This window comes from Miniopterus natalensis, chromosome 1 (genome assembly GCF_054644295.1).
Source record: "Miniopterus natalensis isolate mMinNat1 chromosome 1, mMinNat1.hap1, whole genome shotgun sequence".
NCBI classification, from domain to species: domain Eukaryota; kingdom Metazoa; phylum Chordata; class Mammalia; order Chiroptera; family Miniopteridae; genus Miniopterus; species Miniopterus natalensis.
Genome location: NC_142081.1, coordinates 126,102,270 through 126,115,045, shown reverse-complemented (window position 1 = coordinate 126,115,045; position 12,776 = coordinate 126,102,270). Strand labels below are relative to the sequence as shown.

Here is a 12,776-nt window from a genome sequence, read left to right as displayed (position 1 = left end):
TTAAGAAATTAATTTATAGTGTCATGTCTCGGACTTGTCTAAGAAACAATATTTCAATCTCTTATACTTTGCATAATATTCCAACTTAATTATCTAGCTTTCAATTCACGTTACAATTATTAAACTTTTAAGAGTCATAACTATGGATGGTAAGTATCCTGATGTTTCACATTAAAATCCAATATAACCCATAAATCTCTAAAACCTAATGAGAATCAGAATCTTGATATATTACTTTCTATTTTTTAGCTAAAGAAAATTTACTAGAACAAAGACAAAGAGGTGTCAGGTTATGAGAAAGGCTAATCTTTAATGAAGCAATCTCAATTTATATATGAACAGCTGCAGCTGCTTTATTGTTATAAAACAACTCAATAGTGCTATACCTTTTACCTTCATAGTATTTGTTCAACAACATTTGAGATTTTGTCTACATAATTCAAAATAAGAACCGTGCAAAAAGGAATTTCTCGTGATAAAAGACAAATGTCTCCTTTCAAGGCTACCTCATGTTCTAGATTTCATTGCCATTTTTCTCAAGTATTTGCAATAAAAGCAAAACAAAAACCAGTAAAGCAGATCAATAAATCCTGTTCTTATGCAACCAGTTTGAATCCTATTTCAATTCAAGAAGAAGTGGGAAATTTTCCTGTTAAAGAACTAAATGGGAAGGAAATCTAGAGATTAATTAGCATGCAGTCTTCCTTTCTTTTCCAGAGGAACTTCCTGAAGGAATGCCCTCCCCCCACCCCCCACCAATCACACACTATAGGACAGATCTCATTAGAGGATCCTAACCTGAGGGCTACTCTACAAAAGAGCTAGTCTGCATCAAAAACACCATATCACAAAAGATAAAAAACATTAGAGGAGACTAAATAACCTTGACAAGTAAATGCAATGTGTGAACAACACTCAGGGGGATCCTGTCCTGGCAGGGCAAAGCTGCTCTAAAGGACATTATTGGGGAAACTGTCAACAGTGGAAAAAGGACTGTAGGCTAAACATAACTTATCTATTTAATAGTTTTACTGAGGTTACTTAAGAGAATATCCTGTTCTTTAGAACTACACACTGAAATACAAAATGGGTAGAGGAGCATGGTAAATGCAACCTAGTCTCAAATGGTTCCAAAATGAATAATTTTTTTTTTTCAAAATACATATCCAGAAATTTAAAAATTAAAATAAAGAATTGATCCTATTGAAAGAATAAAATTGGACTTGTTGGAATGAAGAAATAGGATTTCATATCAGAGGTAGAATTTTACCTGCTGAGAAGATACACACTAATCAAAGAAAAAAAATGACTTAAGAAGAAAAACTGCAGATGTACACAATGTTTTTTCCATCAGGATTTCAGCTCAACCTGAAAAGCATATAGATATTTTCCAGTGAGACTAAAAGCCCTGATGGCTAACACCTTTTACATCACATTTTAAGGCAAAGAGAACAATGACTCCACTTTTATAACACAAATCAAACATTTTAAGTAGCTTTCTTAACTGCAGAGATTCTTTTAGTAAGGAATCATCTGGATCCAAGTTCCTTTTAACAAAGTGAGTTTGGTACCTAGAAAGTTGGGGTGGGTTTCTTCTTCTTCCTGGGCAAAGTTCCCCATATGTATACAGGTACACATACCTATAGGCATATATAGGTACAAAGTTCCTATAAAAGGTCTAAAGTTGAAATTTTTTTTTTAAATCACAATGGCCCCACTGCTTCCATATCTGGACAAAAACAGCACCTTTCCTTATCCAAAGGAGAGACTCTAAAGCAATAACGATTTCCTCTTAGTCGGAAGGAAACCCTCTTTTATAGCTTCTAGGTTGCTTCCACCACCAGAAACAAGATTTCTGATAATAAAGCATGCCAATGAAATTCATCTTAACAGTCTGAATCAATCATTTAGCATAGAAACTTGTGTTCTTATAGTTAAAACAAATTCAAGCACGTTTGAAAATCAAATTCAAATTTTGCTGTGCCATAATTATCACAAGCAAACAAATCTGCAGTGTTCTTCTAACACTGGTAATACCTAGTTCCTACTTTCCTAATACGTCACACTTCATCTACATCTATATATCATATAAAGAAAATAACAGAAAGTTATTGCCTAAGGAAAATACACAAGACCAACTATTGTTAAGTTTACATAAAAACTTAATACATGTACATGTTTGTTTTTTCAAATTTCTTTTAATAGTTAAGCAAACATGTTATACCTTAGTTTGTATTTGTTAGAACATAAGGAAGGCACATTAAAGAAGTCAAGCCACATACATAATGTAGTAAGTTAGTAGCAAAGCTAACCCAGATCTCTGGGACTCCAGGAACTTAAAGAAGATGGCCACTGGACAACTTACTCTCTCAGAATGGAATTTTAAAGTGTTCCCAATAAAAAGAGTGTATCTTGCCCTGGCTAGTGTGTCTCAGTTGGTTGGGTGTTGTCCCCTGTGCCAGGAGGTTTCAGGTTTCATTCCTAGTCAGGGGCTCATGCCCGGGTTTTGGTGGGTTTTGATTTCGGGCTTGGTCCCCAGTAAGAGGCATGCAGGAGGCAGCCAGTTGATGTTGCACTCTCACATTGATGTTTCTCTCTTTCCTTCTCCCATCCTCTCTCTCTAAAAATCAATAAACTATTTAAAAAGAAAAAAGAATAGTATATCTTAAAACTACAATAAAAAAGTCAGTTGGAGCGCTCTGCTTTGTGTTGTACTAAAAAATTTTAATTGAAGTTGATTTATATACCAAGTTTATCTATATTATATATTGCAGATTTGAAAGAAAAATGTTAATGACAGGCCTACAAAAACTACACAAATAATGTGGCTTTTGAACAATAGCAGCATAATAATATTAGGCAAATGGTTTCAAATTTTAAGATTTAACTAGCAAAAGTAATTTAGAAGCTTTACTAAAATTATAATACTACAGTAACTTACATTTGTACAAAGAATTTAAGTGACTTTTAATAAAAGGAAACTAGATTTTCACAGAAAATGTTTTATTTAATTACAAATCAATTTCTTATACAGTTATAGATATACAGATATAGATATATGGGTAAAGGTGTGTGAGAGAGAGAGAAGAGAGAGAGAAGAGAGAGAGAAGAGAGAGAGAGAATCAAAAGGGCAAAATACAAACAATTGGTAAATCTGGTAAAAAAGCATATGAGAAATAATTCTGGGTACTATTTTTACAACTTTTCTTATTGTCCATTTGAAAAATACAAAACAAAAGATGTAAAATAATGCAAATCATCTCCTAACAAGAACTTAAAATACTATAAATGAATATACTCTATAAGAAATGCTACATTAAATTCACATTTAATTCCCCACAGTATCAAACTAAGAATTATTCACTTTTCTGCAGTAAGTGGTCAAAAAGAAGATAAATTAGCTAAAAGTAAAGTATATGACATTTTAAATGGTCAGCATTAACACAACGAAAATTAATCTAGTGAATTTTCTGAGAAGCAATTTTTGCTGACACTCTTTAACACCTTACCTACACTTTTTTGCTGCCATGGTTCTGATAGGTCATACACAGTGTGCCAACAGGGACTGTTATACATTCTACCTGGCCCCTGCCCACAAAATGGCATTAGGCTCCCCCAATAACTGTGACAACCAAAAAGTCTCTATACAGTTCCAAATTCACCTCCCCCATTAAGAATCACTAATTATATATTCATTTTATGAATGGTTGACATTTAAAACTTTATATTCCAAAATCTAAATTTATCAAGCATAAAATGAGTCTTAACAAATGGACACCTGTTATACTGCGCAGGGAGATTTCTTTCAAGGTTCCATTGAATGCAGACACACCAGTATTTAAAATACAATTCAACTTAAATTTTCTTTGACTTCTGCCCAACTTCTGAGGTACACAGCTTTTCAATAAAGCAGGATAGATATCTAAATAAGCTATGTCCTAGAGAGAAGTTTTAGCCCATACTTAGGGAAAGTCTTATATTACTTGTTGGGAGCTTTTTCTATTTAGAAAGATGCAGAAGAATCCTTCCACCACCATTAAGGGATTTAGCAATCTACTCAATTATCTACAGTACTGCATGCTCTAGCAAATGTTAAAACAAATTGTTCTTCACTTCAGCATGAACTCTTAGTCTACTGCTCCAGTGTATGAAGATATTTACTTCTCCTCTACTGGAAAGCGACAAATACACTACATTCCAAATTATCCAGCCATTACTCTTTCTCAGATCAATAAGAAATGTTTCATACCCAGAAGTGACCTCAAAAAACTCACTCCATTATTTAGGCCAAAGGGCAGGATCAAACACTCCAACATAATAGATTCACTCCTGAACTGCCCAGTCAGAAGAGAATTAATATCCAGAAAGACTCTCTCAGGAAACAAGTCATGTAATTAGTTCCAGAACAAAACTTCCTTGAAGAAAGTAAAATAAAATACAGAAGTAAGGATTAAAATTTTAAAATAGAATAGGCTTTTTTTTTTAAACTTGATTCTTGGGAAAAGAAAATTCAGTAGTATCCTAAGTAATCACTTTTGGCTTTGGTGCTTTTTGTGGCTTTTTAAAAACATATTTCACCAAAATGATCATTTAGATATGGTTTGGCATTACACGAACTACTCTTGTTGTTATAATCTCCATTAAAATATACTAAGAGGTCCACTTCCAATTACAGCCATGCTTTTTTTTTAAATATATCTTTATTGATTTCAGAGAGAGGAAAGGAGAGGGAGAGAGATAGAAACATCAATGATAAGAGAGTCATTGATCGAGCCCACAGCCCGGGCATGTGCCCTGACCGGGAATCGAACCCCGATCGCCTGGATCCCAGGTCGACGCTCAACCGCTGAGCCACGCCCGGCGGGACACAGCCACGCTTTAAATACATTATTTCATCTTTAGCACCATCTAATAAAACAGAATTCTGGATATTTCTGATGAATGCTAAGCATTGCAAAATATGCAAATACTGAAAAACAAGAACAATTTAAGAACTGAAAATCAAAAGGCTTTTTGTGAATTGTAATCAAGTTAACAATTCACAATGAAATGCATATCATAGTAGCATCATATAATACATTTCCTATGAGATAAATATTCAGCCTCAGAATTTATAATGATCTAGACTAAAAGCTGAAAAATACGTCAAAGCATTTAACAAATTCTCTAGGCCTTATAGTTGAGGCATCCCAAATAGTGTTTCAGGGTGTTCGGAGAAAGTGATTCCCTCAGCTGTCAGGGCAGTTGGGCACAAATGGCAGCCTGGCCAGAGGTGTCAGAGCCAGCTGCCTCCAAGCCCCTAACAGCTCTATCAGTTTATCCCACAGGCTGTGCTGTACAACTACAACCATGTCCTACGCAGTTCATGACGTGGGAAGGGTTAGGAAATCCTGCAGAAACAAATCCACCCAGACATACAAATATCCAACCTTCCTTCTACTCTATAGAGAAATACTGAAAAAATTTTAGTTACCCATCATTATCACCCAAATCTAGATTTAGAAATTCTATCTAGATGTTAATAATGTATCTTCCAGTTGTTGTTTTTTTAATCCTCAACTAAAGATATGTTGTTTTTTATTGATTTTCAGATAGAGAGAGAGCAGCAGCAATATGAGAGAGAAACATCCATCAGTTACCTTCCTTACATACCTACCAGGGATCAAACCCTCAACCTAGGTATGTGCCCCAACCAGGAACCAAACCCGTAACCTTTTGTTGTACAATGTTCCAACCAACTGAGTCAGCCCGCCAGAGTTCTTCCTATTTTTTAAATAATTGCTTCTCTAATAATTTTTAGAACCTCTTTTTTTTTTAACTTTTAATGTATTTTATTTAACTCAATCTATCCAAAATATTATCATTTCGACATATAATCAATATAAATTTTATTTTTTACTTTTTTACTTGAGGTAAAACTGTTATATAACATTATATTAGTTACAGGTGCACAACGCAATAATTTGGTCTTTGTATACACTACAAAGTGATCATTACAGTAAGTTCAGTTACCATCTGTCACCATAAAATTGACAACCTTCACCCATTTTGCCCACACCCCAACTACATTCCTCTCTGAAAACCACCAATCCATGAGTTTTGTTTTGTTTGTTTTTTAAATTTCAAATATAAGTGAAATCATATATCTGTCTTTCTCTGTCTTATTTCACTTAGCATAATATCTTCAAGGTCCATTCATGTTGAAGCAAATGGCAAGATTTTATTTTTTATGTCTGAATAGTATTCTATTTTATATGTATATAACACATCTTATTCATCCACTTACCTAGCATAGATCAATGGAATAGAATAGAGAGGCCATAAATAAATCCATACATTTATGTTCAATTAATTTATGAAAATGGAACCAAGAATATACAATGGGGAAAAGAGTTTCTTCAACAAATGCTGTTGAGAAAACTGGTCAGCCACATGCAAAATAATAACACTGGATCATTATCTTATACCATACACAAAAATTAAAATATATTAAAGATTTATATGGAACATGTGAAACCATAAAACTCCTAAAAGAAAACATACGTGGTAAGCTCCTGGACACGGGTCTTGGTGATGACTTTTTGTATTTGACACCAAAGCAAAAGCAGCAAAAGTAAAAATAAACAAATGGGAAGTACATCAAACTAAAAAGCTTCTGTATAGCAAAGGAAACCATCAGCAAAATGGGAGAAAATATTTGCAAATCATAAATCCAATAAAAGGTTAATATTCAAAATATCTAAAGAACTCATACAACCAATAGCAAAAAAAATTTTTTTGATTAAAAAATGGATAGAGGATCTAAATAGACATTTTTTCAAAGAAGATATACAGATGGCCAAAGGCACATAAGATGTTCAATATCAGTAATTATCAGGTAAATGCAAACAAAACCATGAGATATCACTTCACACCCGTTTGAATGGCTATTATCAAAGAGACAAGAAATAACAAGTGGTGAAGAGGATATGGAGAAAAAGGAAATCCTCATACACTGTTGGTGGGAATGTAAATTACCTTCCCTAATATTTTTTTTGAAAACAGGAACGCTGATCTAGTCAGTTCCCACTCTCTGGAAACTGCAGCATAACATAACTACCACAACATGCCCATACCTATGGTTATATGGTCTACTCAAGGATGATTTCTATCACTAAGCAAAATCATCAAATTGGCAAGAACAAGAAAGGGAACTCAAAGTCTATTTCAAAGGGAGCCTGGAAAGAGCTGAAAACTAAAAACAAAGCTAGAAAAGACAAATACTGCTTGTAACTGATCTTTTTAGTTTACATCTAACAAAAATGTCTATTTGTCAGAGTAATCATTCCAGAATGAAATCTTAAAGTGCTTTCCTACTTTAAATCCTCAAATAGTTCCTTAAGCCCTACAAGATAAATTCCAAACTTCCTGGAATGTATATGGCCTGGCCTTCCCTATCTCTAATCTCCAGAATGTTCAACTGCCTGTTAACACCTACATATAGTCAAACCTTCTTGTCTCTCTCACACTGCTCCACCTACTTGAGATGTTTCATCCAATGTCATACCTCTCCCTCTCTCTCCCTCCCTCTCTCTCTCTCTTTTTCTCTCTTCCCTCCCCCTCCCCCCCAGGGCAATAGCTCAAATTTCACCTTAAAATAACACATGGAAAAAAATAATACTTGGAATAGCTACCAAACACTAAGGACATTACTTAGAAACCCAAATCTATGCACTATTTATTGAGCACCATTAAGTGCCAGGAATAGTGTTTAGCACTAAAAATAAAAGTCTGTGCCCTCAAGGAACCTATAGATTAGATAAGAATGAAGAAGCTGGTGATTTTAACCAGAATGAGACGAGCAGAGTGCTGTGAGGAGGAAGTGCAGTGGGGCTCACCTAACCAGTGGGTAAGAAAGGAATTCTAGGAACTAAGGAACTAAGCAGAAACTTTTGTTTTTAATCTTAAATGCGGAGTAAGGACTTTGGGCTTTATTTTAATACCAATAGCACTGTTCATTCTTTGTGGCTCTCCTGTCTTCGCAACAAACACGGAGAAATTCCAGATAAAATATAAAAACGAATCACCAAAATGACATACCTATGCCTCAAAAAATGTTAAACATCTCTATGGATCAGAAATCTAACAGGAACACAAAGTGTGAGCCAAGCTGAAGCCAGGAGGCCTGCTGGGAGCTGGGCCCCAAAGGAGAAAAAGGCAGCAGGAAGTTGATCCTATAGGCGAGGGTAACTGTAAATACAAGGGTTCCATCTGAAGCAGGGTTAGTAGCCAGGCTCTTTGGTTAAAACCAAGGACAGGGAGGAACTTCTCCTTGATTATGAAACTAGACTGAAAAATACTTCTGCTAACTGCACTAAGACTGCATTTTAGGAAGCTGCTGACCTAACACCAGCAGACTCAATGACTGAGTCTGTGATATCCCCAACATCACCATGGGGCCAGGGCTCTGATGGATTAACACAAGACCTGATTCTGACCTGGGAACACCAAAACCAGACAAGAGGCAACTGCAAATCTGCTAGACTAGCAGGGAAAATCACAAAAAGAGATAGAGAGAAACAGAAGAGAGAAAAAAAATTCCCATCAAAATGTGCCTGCAAAATTACAGAACATAAAGAAAACACCAACAATATCAACAACCACAACATAAATTCACTAGAAATAAAATAAAAAATAATCCAGTGATCTAAGACTTTAAAATAAGCATGTAAAAGACTCACAATGAGATAAAGGAATAAAAAAGAACCAGAAAATTTTAAAATAAAAACAAGCAGAGACGAGAAAAGAACTAGTGGATATAGAAAAGAATCAATTAAAAATCTTGCAGCTCTGGCCAGTGTGCTCAGTGGTTAGTGTCAGCCCATGCACCAAAGGGTTGAGGGTTCGATTCCTGGTCAAGATCATGTACCTGGCTTGCATGTTCGATTCCTGGATGGGGCGTGTGTGGAAGGCAACCAATCAATGTGTCTCTTTCACATCAATGATTCTCTCTCTGTCTCTCAAATCAATGGAAAAATAGAGTGAGGATTAACAAAACAAATATATATATATATACATATATATATATATATATATGTAGCAAATGAAATATAGCCATTGTAATTTATAAATAATAACAGGGCTCTGAGTTCTTAGGGGCAGCTGTGTACAAGACACTGTTAGACACTGAGATTCAAAAAGGAAAGACACATGGTACCTGTCCTCAAAGAACTCACCATCTTTAACAGTGATGCTAACAGAACATTAAAATTACAAAGTAAAGCAAAATTTAGTTAAATTTCAAAAATGTAAGCATTTTTTAAGTTAAAAGGCTTGATCTTTCTCTCTTAGTTTTCAAGAATTCATACCACCACCTTTATTAGAACTGGCACATTATATTAGACCAGCGATTTTCAACCTTTTCATCTCATGGCACATAAACTACTTACTAAAATTCTGCAGCACACCAAAAAACATATTATATTTTTTGCCAACCTGACCAAAAAATTAGGTATAATTTTGATTCATTCACACCAGACAGCTATTGTTGTGTTGGGTGTTGTCATTTTTTATTTGATAATCTAAGGGAAAAGAGGTCAGTGCCCCTGAATAAATAGTCAGGTATTGCATGTTTTAAAAATTCTTGCAGCACACCAGCTGAAAATCACTGCGTGAGATAAACATTCTCACAAAACTGCATATGAATGGAGCTGAAATAACAAAAGCTGCTTCTTTCTAAATCTGTATTTGAACTCATCTAGCAACTACCCTTGTTTATTCAAAGTATACCACTGAAAATGTACACCAATGGAAAGTCTAAAAAAGCAAAGACTATTTCTTGCAATATTATTCTTAGTAGAAAGCACTCAGATTTCACAATAACAGCAGCTTCATTTTTATTTATCAACTACCTAGTTATTTAAATTCTTGATAAGAAAAGGTACTCTGGTCAATATTAGGTAAATACAGGGTGGAGCTCTGGTCAATATTAGGTAAATACAGGGTGGAGCAAAACTAGGTTTACAGTTGTATGAGAAACACAGTTTATTCTTGTATTATCATTTAATTATTGTATTATCTTCCATGGGAACAACTGTAAATCTAATTTTGTCCCACCCGGTATAATCAATACGAATAATATGTGAAAAACCTTAAACTCCCTAATATTATAAAAAGGAAATGCTCACTCCATCCCAAAATTTTCACAATTGAAAAAGCTGTACTTTTTAAAAGTACATCAAAGCTATCAAAGGGTAATGACAGGGTAAAAATCTTAACTCTTCCCTCACTCTCTAAAAGTAAACAGTTAACACAAAATAGTAAAATCCAGTTCTGCTCACAAGCAGAATCGAATAGAAACGACAGAAGGTATTACATATACATATACAACTGAGAAGATAAAATCTGTATCAAATTTCGTAAATCTATAGGAATAGACTTGGTTCCTTGTTCCTTCAAAGATGTTGATAAAGAGAACTTTCTTATTCTTTTTAAAAAAAAAATTTTTTTTTTTGCTTAAACATATTAACCCACGTTACTCCATGATCAGATTTTACACAATAAAACATTTGCTGATGACGGTCAACTGCAATTCTCCCTCCTCATATCTCTAATAGTCATTTCCAATAGCCAGTCAATAGAAAATTTTAGATAACAGAACCATAAATCAGCCAAGAAGCTAATGACATAGATTTCCTTACCACACCTAACTTTTTAGAATAAATTGAACATCAAAAAGTATCTCCATGTTTAAGTAGAGATAAGTGCACTGTACTGGGCAAAAACAGATTATCCACTCTCTTGGATGAAGTGACATAATTCTAATTTGTCCAATAACAACTTTTTCTTTTTCTAAGTACAACACTGCAAATGCTCCTGAGACTGCTGAAATGAAATAAAGAAGAACACTTACTCATGACTGGAAATGTCTCTCTACGTTGTCCCAATTAAATATTAAACCAAAATCTGCTGTCCAAGGTTTCTCGGAGGAATACATGTCCTAGTCAAAAAAAACAAAGAGAAATAAGTCACATTTTGTAAAGGTATTTAAAATTAAATTTTGTAAAAGGGGATGAAAATAATTGTTTAAAATTTTCTGTTTCCAAAAGAGCCCAATGAGCTTTAGAACATCATGATCCCATTCATATGTCCCTTTCTCTATAAGAAGTTACCTCAAAAGTAAATAAAATGTATAAAGTACTTATCACACAGAAACTTATTAAGGTGTTCTTTGTCTTAATATTAAACATAATGTTAATGCATTCCCTCTACCATTACCAAATAAATAAGTCACAGAAAGAAAGCACTCCAGCTAGGGTAAATATAGCACATCGCACCTGCTACATTTATTTTGATTGCATATAAATGATTTATATACACCACCAAATAAAGATTACCAAAGTTATTGCTATAGATTTTCTCTAAACATGGGCATTTTTCTCAGTATAAAATTAATATGGTTTCACTGATTTAAAAAAATTGGAAATAATAGCAAAGTAGAAAAAATATATATCACAACACAATGCTACGACATCTATCCAATCATTTGTAGCATATTTCTTTTCAAGGCACTTTTTGTAAATATTTCTTAAATATAATTTATAAACACTACATACAAAATTTTGTATTTGGTTCTTTTCACTTAAGTATAATATAAAGTATCACCCTGCATTAATACAAACATACTTAACCCTTTGCTAAAATTTATACTATAAATTTCCTTTCTTGGTTAATATAGTTTTAAATGAGGCATAAATTAATATTAATACTATATTTAAATATACAAATAGATGCATAAATACCTCCCCAAATCTAATATATGAAATTCCACAGATAAGATTAGATACAAAATTAAATTTGTGCTGCCTAATGCGTAGCTTCCTTCATAAACTGATAAGCTACTTCTTGCAATCACAAGAAATGATGCTTACTTTATTTGCTAAATCAATTAAGAAAATAATATAATACTAAGGACCTCTGTTTCTGAAACAGATTAAAGTTTGGATAACATTTTTTGAAGAAATAATGTTTGCCCCATCTATATGCTTTACTCATGCGTGTAATGTACATGAGGAATATGGATTTACAAACCAACAATTCTGTATGCACAATATGGTTCCTATACTGTAATTAGCAGTGGCATATAATCATAGTGTTGTCACGTAATCATCTGACCCCCATCCCATATGGATTCTTCTTTATCTATGCAGTAGATACTATTAAATGATTTTCATTTCCAGATAATCCAACCATCCCAAAGGAAATGAGAAATTATATGGAAAATCTAAAACATATCATGTACACGTTAGTTTTAGAATACATGATGAAAGTTTCTCGCTATCAGTACTCTTTCTGGATGGTATTTCACTGAGTCTATTAGATTTGTTTGTCCTCCAGGAACTATGAGGTTGAACATGCTGGCCCCTGAGCATGCTGAATGACAACACGGAAAGGCAATCCCATGTTACAAATATGCAGAGTAAATGAAATGTTCACAGATGACCCAGGAGTTCATTTACTTACACTTGTACAGTCTAATCTCTTTGCCCAGACACTTTTTGTTCATGTTTAGATCAGATTTTTTAATCTTAAACTTAAAATACCAAAACGGCAACATCAAAGCACTTTGTACTAAGCAGTGCACCTCTCCGGCCAATAATCGTAAATTGCCAAATAAATACTCGTTCCCGGACTGAAGTTCCTCTAAAATATCAAGTTTTTTCAGCCCCGGCCAGTATGGCTCAGTTGTTGATTGGGTATCTCTATTTTTTTATTAATATTTTTATCTTTTAACATCC

General features: G+C 33.9%; 1 protein-coding gene across 2 annotated transcripts in view; it reads right to left on the bottom strand.

The window, feature by feature from the left end:
- The window catches only part of USP6NL (USP6 N-terminal like), a 167,639-nt gene that overhangs the window by 134,117 nt on the left and 20,746 nt on the right, over positions 1–12,776 (bottom strand). For both annotated transcript variants that reach the window (XM_087825699.1, XM_087825696.1), the window contains exon 2: positions 10,892–10,978. In XM_087825699.1, coding sequence (XP_087681825.1) covers positions 10,892–10,895 — 4 coding nt within the window. In that variant the 5' untranslated portion in view covers positions 10,896–10,978. The remainder of the gene's footprint in view (positions 1–10,891; positions 10,979–12,776) is intronic.